At 40.6% G+C, this 25,824-nt stretch overlaps 1 protein-coding gene across 1 annotated transcript in view; it reads right to left on the bottom strand.

Annotated features, from left to right (window-relative positions):
* Window positions 1–20,584, bottom strand: part of LOC135115201 (trypsin-1-like) — a 30,736-nt gene extending 10,152 nt beyond the window's left edge. The window contains exons 1-2 of the mRNA XM_064031708.1: window positions 20,425–20,584; window positions 17,901–18,004 (exon numbers count right to left, since the gene is read on the bottom strand). Of these exons, the coding sequence (XP_063887778.1) occupies window positions 17,901–18,004; window positions 20,425–20,479 (159 nt within the window). The 5' untranslated portion in view covers window positions 20,480–20,584. The remainder of the gene's footprint in view (window positions 1–17,900; window positions 18,005–20,424) is intronic.
* Between the last annotated feature and the right edge of the window lie 5,240 nt (window positions 20,585–25,824).

The raw sequence follows: 25,824 nt of genomic DNA, 5'->3' as shown, positions 1-25,824 counted from the left end.
ACTGTACAAGAACTCGGCCCGCGCACACATACACACAGCCAAGGAGTCACTTCCCTGGTTATAGAGTGTGTTATACGTAACTACACTCCTTGGCAAGCAACTAAGGAGACCCCTATACTATATAAGTAGGCTGGGGTGTACGGCCAGTAATGACTAACTTATCCCTTTAAAACAACTGACACGACTAACTGCAATCTCCCCTCAGTCTCTGTCAGATATTATTGCCCATCTCAGTACGTTTGGTCCGTCTAAACGCTGGGTAGTGACTGACTGTGGGAAAATCGCGCCACTCTCCCGCTCTGCGACAAGGATGGGGGACTTGTACAAGAAAGAGGGGATGGGGGGTGGTGACATACATGCACACATTCACCCATCGGCTTGTGAGCCGCACCCCACGCTGGCTTATATGAATAAAACACTTCTGGTCTGACAATTTTCACAACTAAGCTATGGCGGTTAGGTGGATACTGATCACTTCATCTTCAAGGGTAACTCTTTTGTAATTAACTGTGTGAAGCCACATTAAAAGGTAGAATTAGAAATAGGATAAATTAATTTGGGAAAGAGAGTCCATGGGCGTGGGGATTATTGCGGTAGTCTATCAGGGCAGCAAGTGGCCACTCTTCATCATACATCTCTCTCTCTTCCATCATCTTTCTCCTTCACTTGTTTTGTTCTCATTACATCACTATTTTTTATTGCACACAGAGTGTGTATATATATATATATATATATATATATATATATATATATATATATATATATATATATATATATATATATATATATATATAACCACCACCACTACTACTACTACTACTACTCCTACTACTACCCTTCCTACTCCTCCTCCTCCTCCTCCTCCTCTTCCTCCTCCTCCTACTACTACTACTACTATTACTACCTGCATCTCAGAGGAATGTCCTCAGGTGATGGATCACACCTCACCTCACCCCTCACCATGCGTGCGTCTCTGTCCCATGAGAAAACATCTGTACATACACTTCTTCCCTTTCCTCCCTTGGATTGTTACATAGGCCTATGTTAATTCTTCTATCTGTTTCACTTGCTTTTGATGTTCGCCGATGTTAACACCATGTGAGGAGGAGGCAGTAGACACCTGCCGAAACAATAATTACTCCCAGTGAGGTCTAAAGCACTGTTCAGGGGGTGCTGTGAACTTATCATTAAACCCAGCTGTGACCTCACTGAACGTTTCCCTTTGTGTCTCACAACACAAGGGGACAGTCACAGCCTGTCCTCTAAAGACAACTCTCTTCCTCCACACAAAACTACAAGCACCTAATAACACACACACCCTTCATTCAAAAACTTTAAAATCATCATGGCGACTCCTACACCAGCCTCGGAGTCCCCATCTGGGGAGGGGACCATAAATGTCCCCAGGTCGGACTGCCTTTCTGTCGACGACCCTAAGTGTCTTGACAGCCCCCTCAACTTTTTCTTCATTAACTTCTGTAACATTCGTGGTCTAAGATCTAGTTTACAATCTGTAGAACACCTCTCTCCTCTTCCAAAGCTGGATGCTGCGTTTATGTGCGCAGTGACTTAACCTGCTCTCGTGCCCACGCTCTTGAATCTTCCGAATTTTCCACCATCTGGCTACGACTACAGAGTCACTCTCAAACTAAATTTATCTGTGCTGTATACCTCTCACCTTACTCCTCTGACTATAAGAAATTCTTTGACTACTTAACTTCCAAATTGGAGCACATTCTGACTCTCTTCCCTTATGCAGAGATCTCCATTCTTGGAGACTTCAATGTTCACCACCAGCTTTGGCTTTCCTCTTCCTTCACTGACCATCCTGGTGAACTAGCCTACAACTTTGCTATCCTCCACGACCTAGAGCAATTGGTGCAACACCCTACTCGCATTCCTGACCGTCTTGAAGATACGCCCAACATTCTTGACCTTTTCCTGACCTCTAATCCTTCTGCTTATGCTGTCACCCTTTCTTCTCCGTTGGGCTCCTCCGATCACAATCTCATATCTTTATCTTTGTCTTTGTGTGTCTCTGTGTCTTTGTGTGCTGAGCACATAACAGAGGTGATAGTGTCTGGCATGGAGGCGTAAATTCCTCACTCATTTTCTCGTCCTAAACCTTCTAAATCTTGGTTTAACACAGCTTGTTCTCGTGCTTTATATGATAGAGAGGTGGCCCACAAAAGGTACTTAAGCCTTCCATCACCAGAATCTCATGCACTTTATATTTCTGCCCGGAACCATGCCAAATCTGTTCTCCAACTAGCCAAAAACTCCTTCATTAACAGAAAGTGTCAAAACCTTTCAAGATCTAACTCCCCTCGTGACTTCTGACATCTAGCCAAAAATATCTCCAATAACTTTGCTTCTCTTTCTTTCCCTCCTCTGTTTCAACCAGATGGCACCACTGCGATCACATCTATTTCTAAAGCTGAACTCTTCTCTCAAACTTTTGATGGGGTCCCTCCTATTGTTCTCCAAAACTGTGCCTCCGTGCTTGCACGTTGCCTAGTCAAACTCTTTCAGCTCTATCTGTCAACATCTACCTTTCTTTCTTGCTGGAAGTTTGCCTACATTCAACCTGTTCTTAAAAAGGGTGACCATTCTAATCCCTCAAACTACCGTCCTATTGCTTTAATTTCCTGCCTATCTAAAGTTTTTGAATCTATCCTCAACAGGAAGATTCTTAAACATCTATCACTTTACAATTTTCTATCTGATCGCCAGTACAGGTTCCGTCAAGTCCGCTCTACTGGTGATCTTCTGGCTTTCCTTACTGAGTGATGGTCATCTTCTTTTAGAGATTTTGATGAAACTTTTGCCGTTGCCTCGGACATTTCAAAAGCTTTTGATAGAGTCTGGCACAAAGCTTTGATTTCAAAACTACCCTCCTACGGCTTCTCTCCTTCTCTCTGTAACTTTATCTCAAGTTTCCTTTCTTACCGTTCTATTGCTGCTGTGGTAGACGGTCACTGTTCTTCTCCTAAATCTATTAACAGTGGTGTTCCTCAGGGTTCTGTCCTGTCACCCACTCTCTTCTTATTATTCATTAATGATCTTCTAAACCAAACTTCTTGTCCTATCCACTCCTACGCTGATGATGCCACCCTGCACTTTTCCACATCTTTTCATTGACGTCCAACCCTTCAGGAGGTAAACATTTCACACAGGGAAGCCACAGAACGCTTGACTTCTGATCTTTCTAAAATTTCTGATTGGGGCAGAGCAAACTTGGTATTTTTCAATGCCTCAAAAACTCAATTCCTCCATCTATCAACTCAACTCTACCTTCCAGACAACTATCCCCTCTTCTTCAATGACACTCAACTGTCCCCCTTTTCTACACTGAACATCCTTGGTCTGTCCTTTACTTATAATCTAAACTGGAAACTTCACATCTCATCTCTAGCTAAGACATCTTCTATGAAGGTAGGTGTTCTGAGACGTCTCCGCCAGTTTTTCTCACCCCCCAGCTGCTAACTCTGTACAAGGGCCTTATCCGTCCATGTATGGAGTATGCTTCACATGTCTGGGGGGTTCCACTCATACTGTTCTTTTAGACAGGATGGAATCAAAAGCTTTTCGTCTCATCAACTCCTCTCCTTTAACTGACTGTCTTCAGCCTCTCTCTCACCACCGCAATGTTGCATATCTAGCTATCTTCTGCCGCTATTTTCATGCTAACTGCTCTTCTGATCTTGCTAACTGCATGCCTCCCCTCCTCCCGCGGCCTTGCTGCACAAGACTTTCTTCTTTCTCTCACCCCTATTCTGTCCAGCTCTCTAACGCAAGAGTTTACCTGTACTCTCAATCATTCATCCCTTTCTTTGGTAAACTCTGAAACTCCCTGCCTGCTTGTGTATTTTCACCTTCCTATGACTTGAATTCCTTCAAGAGGAGGTTTCAAGACACTTATTCATCAATTTTTGACCAATACTTCGACCCTTTTATGGCACTGGCATTTCAGTGGGCATTTTTTTTATTGGATTTTTGTTGCCCTTGGCCAGTGTCCTTCCTACATAAAAAAAAAAAAAAAATGTGGATTTTATCTGTGGGAAATAAATAGAGATTGACCGCTCCATTGAGGGGGGGGTAGTTCAGGGATAGACTCTGAAGAGAGCACACTCTGTATCATGTATCTCATCAAATAAAGAAAGACCAGATGCCATTCCATCGCCCTTATCACCAACTATCCACCAGGGGAAGGGAGCCATCTCAAACCAACGCACTGCACCAGTTTCAAGACAGGAAACTGCAGTGGTACCCCAAAGGGTGTGAAAGATGGAATCTACCTTGGGAATGGGTTGGTGTATGATCCAAAGGTAAATACAGGAATGGAGTCAGTATGTGTGGAACAGTGTTCAAAGAGTAATACATGGGAAGTTCTTATTAGTAATAGCAGGGTCGCAGACATAAACGTGGGGGAATTGCCCACATTTTCCGGAAACTATACTGAACAAGTGACAAGTAATTACCTCTCTCTAGATACCATATAATCCTACCATTTACCATCTTTTACAGCAACTTACTAATAAAAGACGTTAAGAAAATGGGGAAATAATTGATCGCCAAATAATGATCTTTTCCAGGCTTTGGGATGTGGATAATTACAGCAATACAGGGACATTATGAAATTCACCCACAGCAGAAGCAAGGTTAAATTCTGGAGATCCTAAATAGCGAAGAAGTTGAGTCACAGGCGAATTAGAATTCTTCCTGGAAAGACTAGCAAAGTAATTTGTAAATACGTAAGCAACCAAGTTGGATTCAGCAACCGTCTTACCAGTACCAGACAATACATGATGGGAAGGAGGCGAAAACTTTCCAGAATTCTTGCGGACTCTGTTCCACACTTGTGTAAGTGAGGTCCGAGCTGTGATCGAAGAGACACAGTTTTTCCAAGACGTTTGCTGTGTATTACTTAAGACCCACTGAGCCTGAGCCCGCGCCTATCGGAAGGCGTCCATGCACAGTGGGTCCAATATCGATGAAGAGTCGAAGACAATAGAAAGCAAAACTTAAATCCAGGGATGTGGTCGCCTCAAATCTAAATGCCAAGGTACGGATAGAGATAAACACTTAGAAAACAATAGTTCCTTTAATGAAGATCCACACCGAGAATGGAGGGATGTGGGCGATGCAGCCGTCCTGGCGTTAGCACAATAGGCAAGAAGTGTGAAGGGCTGTAGGCAGATTGGCAGAGTAGGATGGCTGGTGAGAGACCAAGCAGAGTCCGGGCCGAGTGGAGACAAGCTCAGATTCCCCACAGCGGCCGGTAGCGAGAGTTTCACGAGGAGACAGGTAGGGAAAGTCAGACGAGTAGTGGTGATATTGTCTCAGCCGCCACTCAGGAGTGTCTGCCGTGGTATGGATGCTGGGCCCCAAACGATGACTCATTGGGATCCAGACTCTCTCGGAGTTGGAACTTGAGGCCCCGAACAGAGAAGCTCGGATGTCCAGAGAGTCACAGACATCGAAGCTCCGAAGGGGGAAGGTATGAAAGCCACAAAGCATGAACCAGCGATGTTCTTCACAAGCAACACGCTTCACCCATACAGCAATAGAACAATCACTATTCCACCAAGGAACCGGACGCTTGGGAAAACGTCCAGACGTCCTAGGGACGGATTGGAGAGCAGCTGATTGTAATAAACAAGTAGCAGTAAAATATGTTGCAACCTTGTCAAAGCTATCAAAGTTAGCCAACGAACGATTCGGAGAAGTGAGTTTTACAGACAGCTGCCAGTCAGCTCTATCTAGATGCCACTGGAGAATACAAGACCACGGTCGCTGCCATACAAATCTGGTAAAACCTGTCAATTAAGATCTAAAAGAGCATTTGCAGGACTGAGAGAAATATCAGTGGCTGTAAAAGTACTACTCTGACTATGGAATTGCGTTTAAATTTAAAACCCATAACTCATCATCTATAAAGGAAGCAAGTAAAACACGTTTATGTTTTAATTGATTGTGCTGTCACATCACAGCGGGTGGTGACAATTAAAATCTTCTAACAAAAGAAAAGAAGAGGAACGGTCCCTCACGAGGCGGTTAAGATCGTCCCTCTCGACAGGAACACCGTGTGGAAGATAGATACTACATATTGTATAAAATCGGTTTAAAAAGATTTTGACTGCAACAGACTGTAGTTGAGTTTGCAGTACAAGACAAATGTAAGGTAAGAATTGTAGTGACACCGTAGTGTCCTTGCTCTAAATTGAAATAAGAATAAAATGCACAATATCCAGAAGGAACAAGAGGAACTGAATCTCCCACCATTGTCTCTTGGAGATATCACATGCTGGAAAGAAACGTGACAGAAGATTCACCTCCTCCCGGGAGGCATGCAAACCACAACAATCCCACTGAAGGAACCTAACAAATGTTACTTTGAAGGGAGGAGTAGCGGATTTCAGGGAAACCTCAGAGAGAAGCTTCCCTTTGCCAACCTGACTTACTCGAGTGGTGAGGCTTCTTTAGTCCTGCGCCGCTTGTAGAGGCAAAAATCCATTGAGAATCCATAGGTATGGAATTTTGCAATATGAACTCCTGTAGGAGAAGTCTGTGATGTTGCTGAAGATGCAGTGGAAGGGTTATGCGTTATATTATGCAAAACTGAAAATTTGTTGTAAACAGTAACAGCAGGAGCAACATTCATACAAGAATGGATGGAAACAATTGATGGTTGAGAAAGGCGGGAAGGTGCTTCAGTTATATTGGATGTAGAAGTGGAAGAGAGCGGAGGGATGAAGTGTATGTCTTTGCCCCACCATCCTATTGTATAAAAAGTTCCTGCCTGCCAGTTAAAAGACTGATGAAATGAGAATCATCCAGTTGAGGAATGTCCTGATGAGGATGGCACCTCTTGCATTGTCCAGAACATAACTGAGGAATAGGGTCTGAGTCAAGGGGAGAGCAGTGACCGCACCGATAACAACTCGTACAGTTCTTCTTTCCATGACCGAACTCATAACACCAGTAACATTATAAAGGACTGTCAATAAAAAAAAAAAAAAAAACTTTACTGGGAGAAAAGGAGGGTCAATCTTTCCAAGCTCAGGGAGATAACCATAAAACGTGAGCATCATCATTTTACTGTTTCATCTAATCTTTGCCACTTGTTGAACGTTATCAGGACACTGATAACTGAAGGATGTCATCCGGAAATTCATACAGATCCTGGTTGAAGAAACGCCTTTTTACAGTAATGAAACGTTCGGCGTTGCTTCATTGAGTCAAAGATCCCATTGGAAAGGCAAAATAAATCGGATCGACACAAATTTACCATACTTCTTGAGGTTACTTGTTGGGAGATTCCAGTCTCTTTCTAGACACTTAGCAGCGTGAGTAAAGTTACCTCGGCCTTCCATATAATATACTACAAACCAGTAAGATGTAGTGACGTCGCAAAATTTGGGAGCAGGTTTCCATAATCATTGAATAAGAATAATCATTCTTACTGTCAGCTACTTTGCTTGTTCAAATGATCTGTGCAAGTAGATGTCTCCAAGATGCAGAGAATTTATTGCTTCAAGAGCAGCTTTTGTACCAATACCAGATGTAAATGTCACATAGCACCGACTGGAAAGACAATCACCGTAATATTTGAGACTGGAAAAACAATCACCGTAATATTTGAGACAGATACAGAAAACTGTTCTAAAAGGCTTGAAAGCAAAGTTGATAGTTTATATATATATATATATATATATATATATATATATATATATATATATATATATATATATATATATATATATATATATATATATATATATATATATATATATATATATATATATATATGTAGAAGGGCCACTGGCCAAGGGCAACAAATATCCAATAAAAAAATATACCCACTGAAATGCCAGTCCCATAAAAGGATCCAAAGCGGTACTCAAAAACTGAAGGATAAGTGTCTTGAAACCTCCCTCTTGAAGGAATTCAAGTCATAGGAAGGTGGAAACACAGAAGCAGGCAGGGAGTTCCAGAGTTTACCAGAGAAAGGGATGAATGATTGAGAATACTGGTTAACTCTAGTGTTAGAGAGGTGGACAGAATAGGGGTGAGAGAAAGAAGAAAGTCTTGTGCAGTGAGGCCGCAGGAGGAGGGGAGGCATGCAGTTAGCAAGATCAGAAGACCAGTTAGCATGAAAATAGCGGTAGAGGACAGCTAGAGATGCAACATTGCGGCGATGAGAGAGAGGCTGAAGACAGTCAGTTAAAGGAGAGGAGTTGCTGAGACGAAAAGCTTTTGATTCCACCCTGTCTAGAAGAGCAGTATGAGTGGAACCCCCCAGACATATGAAGCATACTCCATACATGGACGGATAAGGCCTTTGTACAGAGTTAGCAGCTGGGGGGGGCGGGTGAGAATAATTGGCAGAGACGTCTCAGAACGCCTAACTTCATAGAAGCTGTTATAGCTAGAGATGAGATGTGAAGATTCCAGTTTAGATTATAAGTATAGATTATACCAAGGATGTTCAGTGTAGAGGGGGACAGTTGAGTGTCACTGAAGAAAACGGGATAGTTGTCTGGAAGGTTGTGTCGAGTTTATAGATGGAGGAACTGAGTTGTTTGAAGCATTCAACAATACCAAGTTTGCTCTGCCAAAATCAGAAATTTTACAAAGATCAGAAGTCAAGTGTTCTGTGGCTTCCCTGCGTGAAATGTTTACTTCCTGAAGGACTGGACGTCTATGAAAAGACGTGGAAAAGTGCAGGATGGTATCATGAGCGTAGGAGTGGATAGGACAAGAAGTTTGGTTTACAAGATCATTAATGAATAATAAGAAGAGAGTTGGTGACAGGACAGAACCCTGAAGAACACCACTGTTAATTGATTTTGGAGAACAGTGACCGTCTACCACAGCGGCAATAGAACGGTCAGAAAGGAAACTTGAGATGAAGTTGCAGATAAAAGGATAGAAGCCATAGGAGTGTATTTTGCAAATCAAAGCTTTGTGCCAGACTCTATCAAAAGCTTTTGATATGTCCAAGGCAACAGTAAAAGTTTCACCAAAATCTCTAAAAGAGGATAACCAAGACTCAGTAAAGAAAGCCAGAAGATCACCAGTAGAGCGGCTTTGGCGGAACTTATGCTGGCAATCAGATAGAAGGTTGTGAAGTGATAGATGTTTAAGAATCTTCCTGTTGAGGATAGATTCAAAAACTTTAGATAGGCAGGAAATTAAAGCAATAGGGCGGTAATTTGAGGGATTAGAACGGTCACCCTTTTTAGGAACAGGCTGAATGTAGGCAAATTTCCAGCAAGCAGAAAAGGAAGATGTTGACAGACAGAGCTGAAAGAGTTTGACTAGGCAAGCTGCAAGCACGAAGGCACAGTTTCGGCGAACAATAGGAGGGACCTAATCAGGTATTTAAGCCTTCCATCACTAGAATTTCATGCACTTCATATTTCTGCCCGGAACCATGCCAAGTCTGTTCTCCAACTAGCCAAAAACTCCTTCATTAACAGAAAATGTCAAAACCTTTCAATATATAACTCCCCTCGTGACTTCTGGCATCTAGCCAAAAATATCTCCAATAACTTTGCTGCTTCTTCTTTCCCTCCTTTATTTCAACCAGATGGCACCATTGCTATCACATCTATTTCTAAAGGTGAACTCTTTGCTAAAAACTCTTTGGAAAATTCTGGGCTTGTTCCTTCCTCTCCTCCACCCTCTGACTATTTCATGCCACCTATTAAAATTCTTCACAATGATGTTTTCCATGCCCTCGCAGGCCTAAACCCTCGGAAGGCTTATGGACCTCATGGGGTCCCTCCTATTGTTCTCCGAAACTGTGCCTCCGTGCTTGCACTTTGCCTAGTCAAACTCTTTCAGTTCTGTCTATCAACATCTACCTTTCCTTCTTGCTGGAAGTTTGCCTACATTCAACCTGTACCTAAAAAGGGTGACCGTTCTAATCCCTCAAACTACCGTCCTATTGCTTTAATTTCCTGCCTATCTAAAGTTTTTGAATCTATCCTCAGCAGGAATATTCTTAAATGTCTTTCACTTCACAACCTTCTATCTGATCGCCAGTATGGGCTCCATGAAGGCCGCTCTACTGGTGATCTTCTGGCTTTCCTTACTGAGTCTTGGTCATCCTCTTTTAGAGATTTTGGTGAAACTCTTGCTGTTGCCTTGGACATATCAAAAGCTTTTGATAGAGTCTGGCACAAAGCTTTGATTTCCAAACTACCCTCCTACAGCTTCTGTACTTCTCTCTGTAACTTCATCTCAAGTTTCCTTTCTGACTGTTCTATTGCTGCTGTGTTAGACGGTCACTGTTCTCCTAAATATATTAACAGTGGTGTTCCTCAGGGTTCTGTCCTGTCACCCACTTTCTTCTTATTATTCATTAATGATCTTCTAAACCAAACTTCTTGTCCTATCCTCTGCTATTGGAGAACAATAGGAGGGACCCCATCAAAGGTTTGAGCGAAGAGTTCAGCTTTAGAAATAGATGTGATAGCAGTGGTGCCATCTGGTTGAAGTAGAGGAGGGAAAGAAGAAGAAGCAAAGTTATTGGAGATATTTTTGGCTAGATGCCAGAAATCACGAGGGGAGTTAGATCTTGAAAGGTTTTGACATTTTTTGTTAATGAAGGAGTTTTTGGCTAGTTGGAGAACAGACTTGGCATGGTTCCGGGCAGAAATATAAAGTGCATGAGATTCTGGTGATGGAAGGCTTAAGTACCTTTTGTGGGCCACCTCTCTTATCATGTATAGCACGAGAACAAGCTGTGTTAAACCAAGGTTTAGAAGGTTCAGGACGAGAAAAATAGTGAGGAATGTACGCCTCCATGCCAGACACTATCACCTCTGTCATGCGCTCAGCACACAAAGACGGGTCTCTGACACGGAAGCAGTAGTCATTCCAAGGAAAATCAGCAAAATACCTCCTCAGATCCCCCCAACTGGCAGAGGCAAAACGCCAGAGGCACCTTCGCTTAGGGGGATCCTGAGGAGGGACTGGAGTGATAGGACAAGATAAAGATATGAGATTGTGATCGGAGGAGCCCAACGGAGAAGAAAGGGTGACAGCATAAGCAGAAGGATTAGAGGTCAAGAAAAGGTCAAGAATGTTGGGCGTATCTTCAAGACGGTCAGGAATGCGAGTAGAGTGTTGCACCAATTGCTCTAGGTCATGGAGGATAGCAAAGTTGTAGGCTAGTTCACCAGGATGGTCAGTGAAGGGAGAGGAAAGCCAAAGCTGGTGGTGAACATTGAAATCTCCAAGAATGGAGATCTCTGCAAAAGGGAAGAGGGTCAGAATGTGCTCCACTTTGGAAGTTAAGTAGTCAAAGAATTTCTTATAGTCAAAGGAGTTAGGAGAGAGGTATACAGCACAGATAAATTTAGTATGAGAGTGACTCTGTAGTCGTAGCCAGATGGTGGAAAACTCGGAAGATTCAAGAGCGTGGGCACGAGAGCAGGTTAAGTCATTGCGCACATAAACGCAGCATCCAGCTTTGGATCGAAAATGAGGATAGAGAAAGTAGGAGGAAACAGAAAAGGGGCTACTGTCAGTTGCCTCAGACACCTGAGTTTCAGTGAGGAAAAGAAGATGAGGTTTAGAAGAGGAGAGGTGGTGTTCTACAGATTGAAAATTAGATCTTAGACCGCGAATGTTGCAGAAGTTAATGAATAAAAAGTTGAGGGGGGGTGTCAAGACACTTAGGGTCGTCGACAGAAAGGCAGTCCGACCTGGGGACATTTATGGTCCCCTCCCCAGATGGGGACTCCGAGGCTGGTGTAGGAGTCGTCATGATGATTTTAAAATTTTTTGAGTGAAGGGTGTGGGTGTTATTAGGTGCTTGTAGTTTTGTGTGGAGGAAGAGAGTTGTCTTTAGAGGGCAGGCTGTGACTGCCCCCTTGTGTTGTGAGACACAAAGGGAAACGTTCAGTGAAGTCACAGCTGGGTTTAATGATAAGTTCACAGCACCCCCTGAACAGTGCTTTAGACCTCACTGGGAGTAATTATCGTTTCGGCAGGTGTCTACTGCCTCCTCCTTGAACAGAGTTTTCAGCTTTAGAGATAGAGGAGATGGCAGTGGTGCCATCAGATTAAAATAAGGAAGGGAAAGATGAAGATATTTTTTGTAAGGTGCCAGAAGTCATGAGGGGAGTTAGATCTACAAAGAAAGGCAGACTTGGAATGATTCGAAGCGGAAATATAAAGTGCATGAGATTAAGATGATGGAATACTCATGTACCTTTTTTGAGCCACCTCTCTTTCATGTGTAGCACGACAACAGGCTATGTTAAATACACCAAGGTTTGGAAAGTTTAGGGTGAGAGAAATATTAAGGAATGAATGTCTTTATACCAGACACTATCACCTTTGTTATAGGCTCAGCACATAAGGACGGGTGTATGACACGGAAGCAGTAGCCATTCCAAACAGAGTAATACTTCCTCAGATCACCCCAATTAGGAGATGCAAAACTCAGAAGTACTTCTGCTTTTGGGAATCGTGAGGAAGAATTGGAGGGTTAAGGCAAGATACAGATATATATGAAGTTGTGATCGGAAGAGCCAAACAAAGAAGATAGTGCCAAAGACAGCATAAGCAGAAGGATTAAAGGTTATGAAAAGGTCAAGAATGTTGAGCGAATCTCAAGTCGGTTAGGAATACGAGTTGAGTGTTGAACTAGTTGCTTTAGGTCATGAAAGATAGCAAAGTTAAAGGCTAGTTCACCAGGTTGGTCAATAAAAGGAGAGGGCAGTCGAAGTTGGTGGTGAACATTTAAGTCTTCAAGAATGGGGATCTCTGCGAACTTGAGAGTCAGGATGTTCCCCGTTTTGGAAATCAATTATTCAGATTTTTTTTCTTATATAGTCAGAGGAATTAGTTAAGAAGTATACAACACATAAATTTAGTTTGAGAGTGACTCTGAAGTCGTAGGCAGACGAAACAAAATTTGGGAGTTTCAAAAGTTAATTTCTCGTGCACATAGACACAACATCCAGTTTTGAATTGAAAGTGATGACAGGGATAGTAGGAAGGAACAGAGAAAGGGCTTCAGTCAGTTGCCTGAGACACCTGCGTTTCAGTGAGCAGAAGTTGAGTTCATTAGAGAAGAGGTGATGTTCCACATATTGAAAATTAGATCTAAGGCCGAGAATGTTGCAGAATTTAATGAAAAAAAAGTTAAGGTAGGTATCAAGAAACTTAGGGTCGATACCAGAAGAGTAGTAGTCCGACCTGGGGACATTTGTGGTCTCCTCCCCAAGACGGAGACTCCGAGCCTGGTGTAGGAGTGACCATATTTTTTATTTTTTTTATTTTTTTTATTTTGCGTGAAGGGTGTGAATGCATTAGGTGAATGAAGAGTTGTGTAAAGAAAGAGAGTTGTCTTTAGAGGGCAGGCTGTGACTGCCCCCTTGTGTTGTGTTCAGTGAAGCCACAACTGGATCATTCGAGAGCTCACAGCACTGCCTGACCCGGTACAAACCGGTCCAATGCTCAAGATCTTGCTAGAAAAAATCATCGTTTGGACAGGTGTCTACTGACTCCTCCCTATATGCATATCCCAAGGAAGAAATATTGGACGTGTGTACAAATGGTGTCTAGCGTGTATCTAAGGCGAAAGGCAGTTAAAACATACCCACACGTATGTGTGCCGAACACATAACAAAGGTGATAGTGTCTGGCATGGGCGTGTACATTCCTCACTCTTTTTCTCGACCTAAACCTTCCAAACCTTGGTTTAACACAGCCTGTTCTCGTGCTATACATGATAGAGAAGTGAGCCCACAAAAGCTACTTAAGCCTTCCATCACCAGAATCTCATGCGCTTTATATTTCTGCCAGGAACCATGCCAAGTCTGTTCTCCAACTAGCCAAAAATTCCTTCATTAATAGAAAGTGTCAAAATCTTTAAAGATCCAACTTCTCTCGTAACTTCTGGCACCTAGTGAAAAGCATTTCCAATAACTTTGCTTCTTTTTTTTCCTCCTTTATTTCAAGCAGATGGCACCACTGCTATCACATCTATGTCTAAAACTGAAGTCTTTGCTCAAATCTTTGCTAAAAAGTCTGTCTTTGATGATTCTGGACACGTTACTCCCTCTCTTCCACCCTCTGACTACTTCATGCTACCTATTAAAATTCTTCACAATGAAGTTTTCCATGCCTTCGCTGGCCTAAACCCTCGGTAAGCTTATGGACCTGATGGAGTTCCTCCTATTGTTCTCCGAAACTGCGCCTCCATGGTTGCACCTTGCCTAGTCAAAACTCTTTCAGCTCTGTTTGTTAACATTTACCGGCCTTTTCTTCTTGCTGGAAGTTTGCCAGCATTCAGCCTGTTCCTAAAAGAGTTCGACTGTTCTAATCCCTCAAACTAACGTCCTATTGCTTTAATTTCCTGCCTATCTATTTTTTTTTTCACTCTATCCACAACAGGAAAATTCTTAAACATCTATCATTTTACAATCTTCTATCTGATCACCAGTATAGGTTACGTCAATGGTGCTCTATTGGTGATCTTCTGGCTTTCCTTTCTGAGTATTGGTCATCCTCTTCTAAAAATTTTGGTTTAACTCTTGCTGTTGTCTTGGACATATCAAAACCTATTGATAGAGTTTGGCACAAGGTTTTGATGTCCAAACTACCCTCCTATGGCTTCTATCCTTCTCTTTTTCTGACTGTTCTATTGCTGCTGTGGTAGATGGTCACTGTTCTCCTAAATCTATTAACAGTTGTGTTCCACAGGGTTCTGTCCTGTCACCCACTCTCTTCTTATTATTCAAAAATGATCTTCTAAACCAGACTTCTTGTCCTATCCACTCCTGCGCTGATGATACCACCCTGCACTTTTTCATGTCTTTTCATAGAAATTCAACCCTTCAAGAAACAAACAGTTCATGCAGAGAAGCCAAAGAATGCCTGATTTCTGATCTCTCTAAGATTTCTGATTGGGGCAGAGCAAACTTGGTATTGTTCAATGCTTAAAAAACTCAATTCCTCCATCTATCAAGACACAATCTTCCAGACAACTATCCCCTCTTCTTCAGTGACACTGAACTGTCCCCCTCTTCTACACTGAACATCCTCGGTCTCTCCTTTACTTATAATCTAAACTGGAAACTTCGCATCTCATATCTAGCAAAAACAGCTTTTATGAATTACGTGGCCGTGTCCGTACGATGCCCGTATCCGCATCCGCAGTTCTGATAAATTAGACATCCGCATCCGCATCCACACTTGTGATGAAATAAATACCTGCGTCCAGACCATACATACATAGAGGATGTGGCGGATACATTTTATACATTACAGACTACAGAGTACAGAGCTTGCATAATTAAAAAAATGAATTAATGCATGTTTACTTAATCATTTAATCGAATTACACCTCTTATTGATTTCCTTTAAAATTTACACAACTTTGTGTCAAGAGTTTTGCGGAAAGGCAGAAGGAAGGAGAGCATTTTACACAGTGACTGCATGTATCATGTAAATATGTTAAAGTATGTATGTATGTACTGTGTAATAGTACTGTATATAATTGTACGAGAGAGAGAGAGAGAGAGAGAGAGAGAGAGAGAGAGAGAGAGAGAGAGAGAGAGAGAGAGACAGTGTGTGTGTGTGTGTGTGTGTGTGTGTGTGTGTGTGTGTGTGTGTGTGTGTGTGTGTGTGTGTGTGTGTGTGTGTGTGTGTGTGTGATTGTGATTTAATTGTTTCGTCCTTAACTTTATGTTGAATAATTATATAAAATAAGACTAAAAAATATGAACTGGCAGCGCTGAGCACTTATCACAGCGGCCATCTGCCAATAAGTGGTGCTATATAGTGATTTTATACCAAAATCCTGAACGCATCCGCATCCGCATCCGTGAGGATGTCATAATTTGATATACGTATCGGGTATTTGGCAAAATATGTGCATATGACAACCGCATACACATCTGCGGATCTTTGAATTCTGACATAAATCCTAATGTGTGCCTGGAGCGAGAGAGCAGGCAGATCGAACCAGAGGTTCTCACGAACACCTGCCCACGCCTCTGCCGGAGCAGCCACTACGTGTTATCTCTGCTGTTGACTCCTGGGGCTGTATTAACAAAGGTTCTCAGCCTTCTACTTAGACTTGTGCTTAACTCCTAAGAGGTCTTAAAGTTGTACTGAGACAAATTCTTAAGCCCTAGTATGAAATGGTGAAAGAGCAAAACAGTAAAATCTTGTATTTCTTAATATCGTGTTAATAGTGCAGTCTCTTTACATTTTTTCTTATCAAATAACAAAAATAATAATTTATCATCAATTCTGTCAGGATGTGAGCCATAAATTTGTGGTTTTTGATAAGTAAATTAGATCTCGCTCAAAACAAATATATTTTATCTCAGTGTTTACGTCCCTGAGCCAGCGTTGCCCCGCTACTCCCACTCAGCAACGCCGCCTTTACTGTTCTTTTTGTTTACTAAGGACGAAAAGACCAATAGAGGAAACCCAAGTAGACTGAGGGCGAGGCTTTCCTTCCTCATCCAGTCAATATTATGAGGAAAGATGTAGCCTGAAGGGCTTCACTCATTCAGCGGCATCAGGCTCGATTACTAAGAAGATAAATGAGACACACCAAACAGGAAACAGGAAGACCCAAGGTCATCATTGCTGCAGAGCTTCATTTCCCATTAGCTAAATAACACTGTAATCATTAGTGTAATTACTAGCGTCAGCGCATTACTCTTTCTGGTGGTGTTCTCCAAGGTATCTCCTGCCAAATCTGTCACAAATAACACTCCTGCAGGTCTAGTCTATGTATGTCCAACAGTTCAGTGTCATTCAAGTCACTGAGAACATCCTGATGGGACTGTTAATTCTTGAGGTGGCAGGCTTGGGCTCGACGATAAGCCATCTTTGTTTGGTTAACTTGTCTTAAGCGTGACACTTACAGTTAAGCATACTCCGAACCTGTCTTAAATTTAAGACCTAGACTCAGCCCGGCTTTGGAAGTTAAGCACAACTCTAAGCATAAGACCTGAGCTCCTGACTCAAACTTATATAGTTAAGAATCTTTGTAAATACGGCCCCTGGCTCTGCAAGTGTTGTCCTTGTATTCTTTACTTTTAAGTGAAGAAAAGTTGACAATAATTCGCTTTAATATTGATACACTCACTCCGGAGCAAAAGGACCGACGGACAGACAAAGTAATCCTACTACATATATATATATATATATATATATATATATATATATATATATATATATATATATATATATATATATATATATATATATATATATATATATATACATATATATATATATATACATATATATATATATATATATATATATATATATATATATATATATATATATATATATATATATATATATATATATATATATATATATATATATATATATATATATATATATATATATATATATATATATATATATATATATATATATATATATATATATATATATATATATATATATATATATATATATATAAACAGTTCATTTAAAGCCATATAAGTCGCCCAATCCGCACCCAACAATCGAGGATCCCAGCCTCTGCCTCTTGTTTGACATTCCAGCAGGAGAATCTTTAGCTTTCTTAGTAACAAACTTTCCTAAGAAATTCGGAGCCTACAATACCCTCACGTCAAATAATGGATAAATCGGTTGTGAAATACACATGGCCTTACAATGATTCACTCGCCGCCATGAACGGTGATGAGGGACGGATGGAAGAGGTGAAATGGCAGTGGTAGACGACGGTGAGGGATCAACAATTCCTGTTCTTGATGACTAGCTTTTTATGTCCAGTCCACACTTTGCCAACTCAGTAACCTTCATCTATCTTTGATTTAATACACCTGTAATCACCAGACTGTCAGTGCTCGAACAAAAGTTGAAAAGATTCATACCTGATAAGGTAGTTGGCCTTCTGCCGCCTCATGACCACCAATGATCTTATTACTTGCGCTTGGTCTGCTCCACAGTCTCGTCCTCAGGTTCCGAGGAGGTATTGCTGCAAACAAAGGAAAGGTTTTGGAAACAAGGACTAAATCATCCGAATTATGTAAATGCACGATTTATACAGACGAGTTTCGCTCACACAACGCGCACTCAAGGACGTAATACGTACATGTGCTCTTGACCGCTCCTATTTTTCTAAACTTATTTCAAGCCCAGTTAACCCTGTAGGAGGAGTTTTCCAAGCAGCATTCCTCACACTTCGTAGAGACCGAGTTTATATCCCTGGCGAGAATCCTTTTGTGTTGTGAATAAGTCATCACAGTAGTTCCAATGTTGGGAGAGATAAGCGAGTTTACTGCAATCCTCAACTCATCTAGCCAGCGCCAGTAACCAAAGAAAGGATTTGGTAAGAGCGGCAGGCGAACTGGATGCCTCACCATCATCATAGGTATGTCACAGGTATTAAAAATATATTAGATATTAAAATATAACGACACAATGTCCAGATCTATAATCCTACGCACTAAATCACGCCGATCCTTCCTGGGGTGTACATTGAAGTCCTAGTAAAAATACATTGGAAAAAGATTTTTATATATATATGACTCATTTTACTACTTGGAAGGAAGGCTATATGTATGTTATGTAATATAAGGCATCACACAACGCAACACACCAACAAACCATCCACAGAAGACTGGATGGAGGGAAAGTACAGGTCGGTGGAGACCACTTTTCCCCGAGTTGCGAACTATTTCCTTGTGGATACAAAACACTACACAACGAAGTGTATGGATTTAACTGCATTGCTTGCGGAGGGGAATGCTATTGATCTCATAACTATTGAAATATTATTGATGGACGAGATTAAATTCATGTTTTGTCTTAACTAAGAGAACTGCATAAATGTGGTACTAGAACAATTAATCGAATAGCCTCAGCACACATAAATGGGTCCCAGACACGGAAGCAGTAATCATTCCACGGAAAATCAGAATAATATCTCTTCAGGTCTCTCCTAACCAGCGGAAGCAAAACTCTAGCTGCACCTCTGCTTTGGAGCATGCTCAGAAGGAATTGAAGCGATAGATTAAAAACAAGCAGAAAGATTAGATGTTAGAAAAGACCGAAAATATTGTTGGATATATATATCCAAGATGGCCAGGAATACTGGTAGGGTACTGCGCTAGATGCTCTAGGTCGTGGAGGATAGCATAGTTAAAGGCTTGTTTACCAGACTGGTAAGTGGAGAGAGATGAAAGCCAAACTTGGTGATGAACAATGAAATCTCCAGGAATAGAGATCTCCATGAAAGGGGAGTTAGTTAGGATGTGCTCCACTTTGAAAGTGTTATGATCGAAGAGTTTTTTTTATTGTTAGAGGAGTTGGGTAAAATATACAGCACAGGTTCATCTAATCTGAGAGTGACTCATATTTGTGACAGATGGAGTAAAATTCAGAAGTCTCCAGGATGTGTACACGCGAACAAATTGTTTCTCACGTAGATACCATATCCAGCTTTGGGGTGAAAGTGAGGTTAGGAAAAGTAAGAGGGAACAGAGGAAGGGTTACTATCAGTGTCCTCAAACACCTGTTGTTTCAGACGAAAAGATGAGGAGGGGAGAAACAATATTCCACATATTGAAAATTATATATAATGCCATGAATGTTGCAGAGGTTAATGTAGGATTAGTTAAGGGAGGATTTTGGGTCGATGTGAGAAGAGCAAGCCCGACCTAAGGACACTTTTACTCCCCTCACCAAATGCGAACTTAAATATTGGTAATTTTTTCTAGTCACTTTAATTTTCAAATCTGAGTGAAAGGTACATGTGTCAGGCTGTGACTATCCTCGTGTTGTAAGACAAAGGGAAACGTTGAGGGATATCACAATTCGATTGGAGATAAGTTCACAGCATCCACCTATGCTGGTCTGCATGAACATGAAATTCTCTGAAGTATTTCTACTGCTGCCTCCTAATATGTTGCTGATGAAAGCTCCCGGCGTTCTCTCAGTTTTTTCACCATATTTTTCATTATTAATCATGATGGATTTATGGCGGTTATTTACGGCGAAATGGAAAAGGAGTTTAAAAAGCTTAAGGCACGATGCGCATAAGAGGGTCACGAGTGTCACGACCGTCATGACCATGTCACAGTTGCACCACAAGTGAAATCAGTCCTCCCCGACCGACAGCGGAAAGTATAAAAGGGATGGGGGCAGCCAAATGAGTCCAAATTTGTGTGAGTACAGATGTGAAGCACTTTTTCCACGGTCCCTGCATCTTCGCATTGGATCATAGTGGTATATTGCTGACTGCGTCACGATCTAAGCACGTCATGATAACGTAACAAAGTGCTGTGTTCGGTACAAAATTTACTATATGTCATGACAGACCACGAAGCCTCATCACAGTAGCGCCACTGTACCGCAGCACGACGTTACCTCATGTCTCAACGCCTGGACACCTACCGTCAGTGTGCAAAACCAAGGCAAGCACTGCCAACAGAAGGGAATACCGCACCATTGCTTCGCTACCTGCGTGTCCTTGCCTTACTGACGCGATACTCTTCACTCACACCAGTATGTCTGTACCTCAGATTTAGCCCCCCACACATAATATCTGAACACTGTGAGAAAATTTTTGATTAGCAAGAGTTTTCCCACAGGCGCCCTCGCCTCATCAACTTGATTCGTGTTATCTTACTTTTTTTTTCTTTCATTTTCATGTGTGATACGTGTTTTATGCAATCAATACGCAGTATTATGTACATTATTGTATTATACTCGTATATCATTCTCATGGTTAAGATTGTGACATTGACTTTGCATATATCTTGCCGTCCCTGTGACATTGACTTTGCATATATCTTGCCATCCCTGTGACGTTGACTTTGCATGTATCTTGCTGTCTCGCAGAGTGAGTGACAGAAAGAAAAAAGTTTCGAGCATGACTCGTATTATATCTATAATATATATATATATATATATATATATATATATATATATATATATATATATATATATATATATATATATATATATATATATATATATATATATATATATATATATATATTGCCATCTCGCAGAGGGCTGGGGACAGAAAGAAAAAGTTTCGAACATGACTCGTATTATATACCAAACCAATTATATACCTACCAAACTCTGGTAGGTACAGGGTACGAGAAAGATTTAGGAGTTATAGTTAGCTTTGAACTCCGCCTAGGGAAACAATGCATAGAAGCCAGAAACATGGCAAATAGGGTACTAGGATTCATTTTTAGGAGTGTTAAAAGTAGAAGGCCGGAAGTAATATTAAAGTTATACTTGGCGCTGGCCAGACCTCATCTAGACTACGCTGTGCAGTTCTGGTCCCCACATTACAGGAAAGATATAGGTCTATTAGAATCAGTACAGAGGAGAATGACTAAAAGGATACAGGGGATGAGGAGTATTCCTTACGAGGCGAGGTTGAAGCTGTTAAATTCTCTAGAGAGACGTAGGTTAAGAGGGGACCTGATAGAAGTCTTTGAGTGGTATAAGGGTTATAACAAGGGAGATGTAAGCAAAATTCTTAGGATCAGCAACCAAGGTAGAACAAGAAATAACGGGTTCAAACTTGAAAAATTTAGGTTTAGGAAGGAGATAGGAAAAAATTGGTTCTCAAATAGAGTGGTAGATGAATGGAACGGAATCAGTAATCATGTAGTTAGTGCTAGGACACTAGAGAGCTTTAAGAGAAGATTAGACAAGTTTATGGATGGGGATAACTGATGGAAATAGGTAGGTGTGTTTCATACAGGGACTGCCACGTGTAAGCCTGGTCGCTTCTTGCAGCTTCCCTCATTTCTTATGTTCTTATATGTATATCTATAATATATATATAGAGAGAGAGAGAGAGAGAGAGAGAGAGAGAGAGAGAGAGAGAGAGAGAGAGAGAGAGAGAGAGAGAGAGAGAGAGAGAGAGAGAGAGAGAGAGAAAAAATAGATAAATTTCGAAATACAGAAGAGGTGAGCAGAGATAGACCGGGGTTTCTTTCTTCATTCATGACTTGCGCAGCGTTTCTCAAAGACATCTTCGGGCTAAAAAAAAACAATAGAATTAATACACAAATCCAAAGTACATATACAACAACAAAAAAGAAAAAAAATAAGACATTAACCCTTAGAGGTTACAACAACATGCGTAAAACAAAATAGAGACTTATAAGGTGAGGCAAACACTGGAATAGTAACGAAAAAAAAGTGTAGACAATAAAGATATATGGTAAAACATATTTGTAGACACTGAAAAAAAAAAAAAAACAAAGAGAAAAAAAATTACGGTACAGTGTGATAAAACAGCCCTGATGTGCTCTTGCTAGTGGGGAGGTGAGGACTGACAGAGGGTGGCGGCGTGGGAGTGAGATTGGTTGCTAACACGGAACCCGAAGCTCCGAGAAGAGTTTATAAAATGTATAGTTAGAATGATGATAACTGCTTGTTTAATTAAAGTTTTGAGTGTTTAAGGTAAATAGCTTCTAATATTTTAAAGTCTTTATGTGCGTCAACTTTGTGAATATTTTGAAGCCCTTCTCAGTAAAGGGATGATTCAGTGCATGTGAATGTGCTCTTATTGCTGAGAATGGGGGATGAGCTAATTGTTTCTGTGTACGTATCGAATTGCCTTTGTGCTCAATGATTTTATGTGTTAGGTTTCTCTTGGTTTCTCCAATATATCGAGTCTTACAACTCGAATAGGTAAATTCATAGATGATATTGGAGATGAGTCCAGTAGGAATACTGTCAATGAATTTAAAGAGCCAATAGTAAAAATGTTCGACAAAAGTTCCGCATTATTATTTTTTTTTTTTTTCTACTGTACACGAGATAGAGAAGGTGAAAAAAAAAGTGATGAAACAATGACACTTTAAAGGTATAATCGTCTTCCCATTAAGTACGTGCAATGCGTGCACGGCACTTCGCGTGAGGTAATCTGTCCATCAGAAACTCTGAAAAGATACTTGATTATATATAATTTGATCATTGTGATTAGCCTCAAAATGATGCTTTTTTGTATTTATAAACTCCCACTATTGGCAAATAACTCACAACATCTGATAATAAAGTGTTTTATTATAAGGAAATGTGATATAAGCGTTAGAGACTTTGAAGCAATAAGATATAAAAGTAAAAAAGAACATTTTCCTCAGCAACATGACAGACATGTAGGGAATTCATAATATTTATAAGCATGAAATTCACGTACGTGCGAGACATAGCTACCAGTGACATCTGCATGAAACCATAAATTAAATATTTTTCCTCCCGATGATAAAGTTTCCGAATTCCTTGCGAGATACTTCAAATATATGCACGCGACGATTTTTCATATATTACTCATTTATTCATCTACTTTAAGTATATACTTTCTTTTGTAGAAACATTAAAATATACAAATTTTAGCAATCTTTTTGTTTTCGTAGCGTATGTTTATATACTGTAGACACTATCTATCTATCTTTAGGTGTTGGAGCAAGCTCGGGGAAAAGAAAATACGCGTGTATCATAAAGAAAGAAAATAAATGAAAATATTCTTACAAAAACGAAGACAATAAATACGAATAACAAAACGGGAAAAGAGAAAAAAGAAGGTGTGCCAAGACAAAGAACTACTTATGGAACACAAGAGAAAACAAACATTGACAAAATATAGGTAATATCATTACATTGCCACGTGAATCTTAAGATGGAGTGAGTTTTTTCCCTTTTATGTAACATCTCTCTCTCTCTCTCTCTCTCTCTCTCTCTCTCTCTCTCTCTCTCTCTCTCTCTCTCTCTCTCTCTCTTTCTCTTCTGTTTATTGTTTCTTTAATTATTTTGTATTAGTTATTAATTATTTTTATTGTTCAATATAAAATATTTTCATCGAAGTAAAGTGAAAGAAATATAAGACTATCAAGTAATTTGTATGCTTTACAAGAGAGAGAGAGAGAGAGAGAGAGAGAGAGAGAGAGATTGTGGAGTATCAGCGAAGGCCACTTAGCGTCAGGTGTTGCTGTCTCATGCTTATATAAGGAAATTCCGTGTGTGCGTCGAGCCCACAACCTATCTTTCTCATACTTTTTTTTCACCTCTTCTCTTCCCACCCACTTTCTCTTAGCTAGCTTTCTTTTCTTCACCCCCCTTATTAAATTTTTTTTTAAATTGTGTGTGTGTGTGTGTGTGTGTGTGTGTGTGTGTGTGTGTTTAACAAAGATGAGTTTGATTATTTACGCATTTTATTCATGTCTGAATGCAATTAAAAAAGGAAATACACACCTCACCACGGAAAATTGTGTGAAATTAAATTAATATGAATCACAGTTCATAGCTTACAGTGTGTTCACGCAGATGTGAGTAACGTATGTACCATATTACCATAAAAGAAAACGATTTAACAGCAAAGAAAATGGATACTAAATGTAGTAGACCACTGTATTTATGAGTTATCACACGAACGTAATGTAAGCAGTTTTTTACTTCTCACACAGCCGTAATCATTCAAATTCTAATATTCACTGACTATTTTTTCTTTTAACATTATTGCTTTCAGAATAATTACAGACAATTTAGTATTCATTTATCAGTTGCATCTCTGTAGCATATTTTTTTTTTTTTTTTTGTTTATGATGGTATAGCATTTATATTCACTGCATAGTTGTTTAATTTATTGAACTCGCCAATTTTTTTTTTTTTTTTTACTGTAGGTACAACGTGCTTTTAATCTGTATTCAAATACGAGAAAGAGAGAGAGAGAGAGAGAGAGAGAGAGAGAGAGAGAGAGAGAGAGAGAGAGAGAGAGAGACTGAATCTTCTTTCGACTGCTCCCAATTAGGGGTCGCCATAGCGGATCACTTTTCTCCAATGCGCTCGGTCTTCTGTGCCTTCCTCAAACCTTTACTAAAAACTCTACCTTGGACGATTCAGGGCTTGTTCCTTCCTCTCCTGCATCCTCCGATTACTGCATGCTACCCATTGAGATCCTTAGCAATGATGTTTTCCATGCCCTCGCTAGCCTTAACCCTTGGAAGGCTTTTGGACCTGATGGGTTCCTCCTATTATTCTCCAAAACTGAGGCTCCATAGTTGCACCTTGCCTAGTCAAACTCTTCTAACTTTGTCTAAAAACATCTACCTTTCCTTCCTGCTGGAAATATGCCTACATTCAGCCTGTTCCTAAAAAGAGTGATCATTCTATTCCCTCAAACTACCGTCCTATTGCTTTAATTTCCTGCCTTTCTAAAGTTTTTGAATCCATACTCAATACGAAGATTCTTAACATCTATCACTTCACAGCCTTCTATCAGTATGGTTTCCATCTAGGTTGCTCTACTGCTGATCTTCTGTCTTTCCTCATTACGTCTTGAAACTTTCGCTGTTGCCTTAGACATATCAATAGCTTTTGATAGGTCTGGCACAAAGTTTTAATTTCCAAACCACCCTCGTACGGCCTTTCTGACTTGTGGGAACTTTGTTAGACTTCACTCACCCTAATGCTCTCCCAGCTAACACACTAACGCAAAAAGCCTGGCTAGATATCATCATAAATAACCGATAACTTAACTGTGGTACACGTGACTAGCATGGAGCGGTGGCCGGGTAGGTGATTCCAAGACGCTGGTGTCCACTACCAGCTGCTGGTCGTGATACGTAGTACAGACTGGCTATTTGCTGCTGTCCAGGGTCCCGTGTTTCTAAGTTATCATCAACTTGGGGAAATTTACAAGTGAGGATTATAGAGGGGCTGAGAAGTGAACTGGTGGGCGGCTGACTGGCGACTGTTCCCAACAACATGAGTCAAGCACCGAGCTTGGATCCCAAACGCCACGTCAGAAGAAATGCTACCCAC

This window comes from Scylla paramamosain, chromosome 29, assembly GCF_035594125.1.
Source record: "Scylla paramamosain isolate STU-SP2022 chromosome 29, ASM3559412v1, whole genome shotgun sequence".
Lineage (NCBI taxonomy): Eukaryota > Metazoa > Arthropoda > Malacostraca > Decapoda > Portunidae > Scylla > Scylla paramamosain.
Note: the sequence above shows the minus strand (reverse complement) of the source record. Positions and strands in the feature narration are given on the sequence as shown.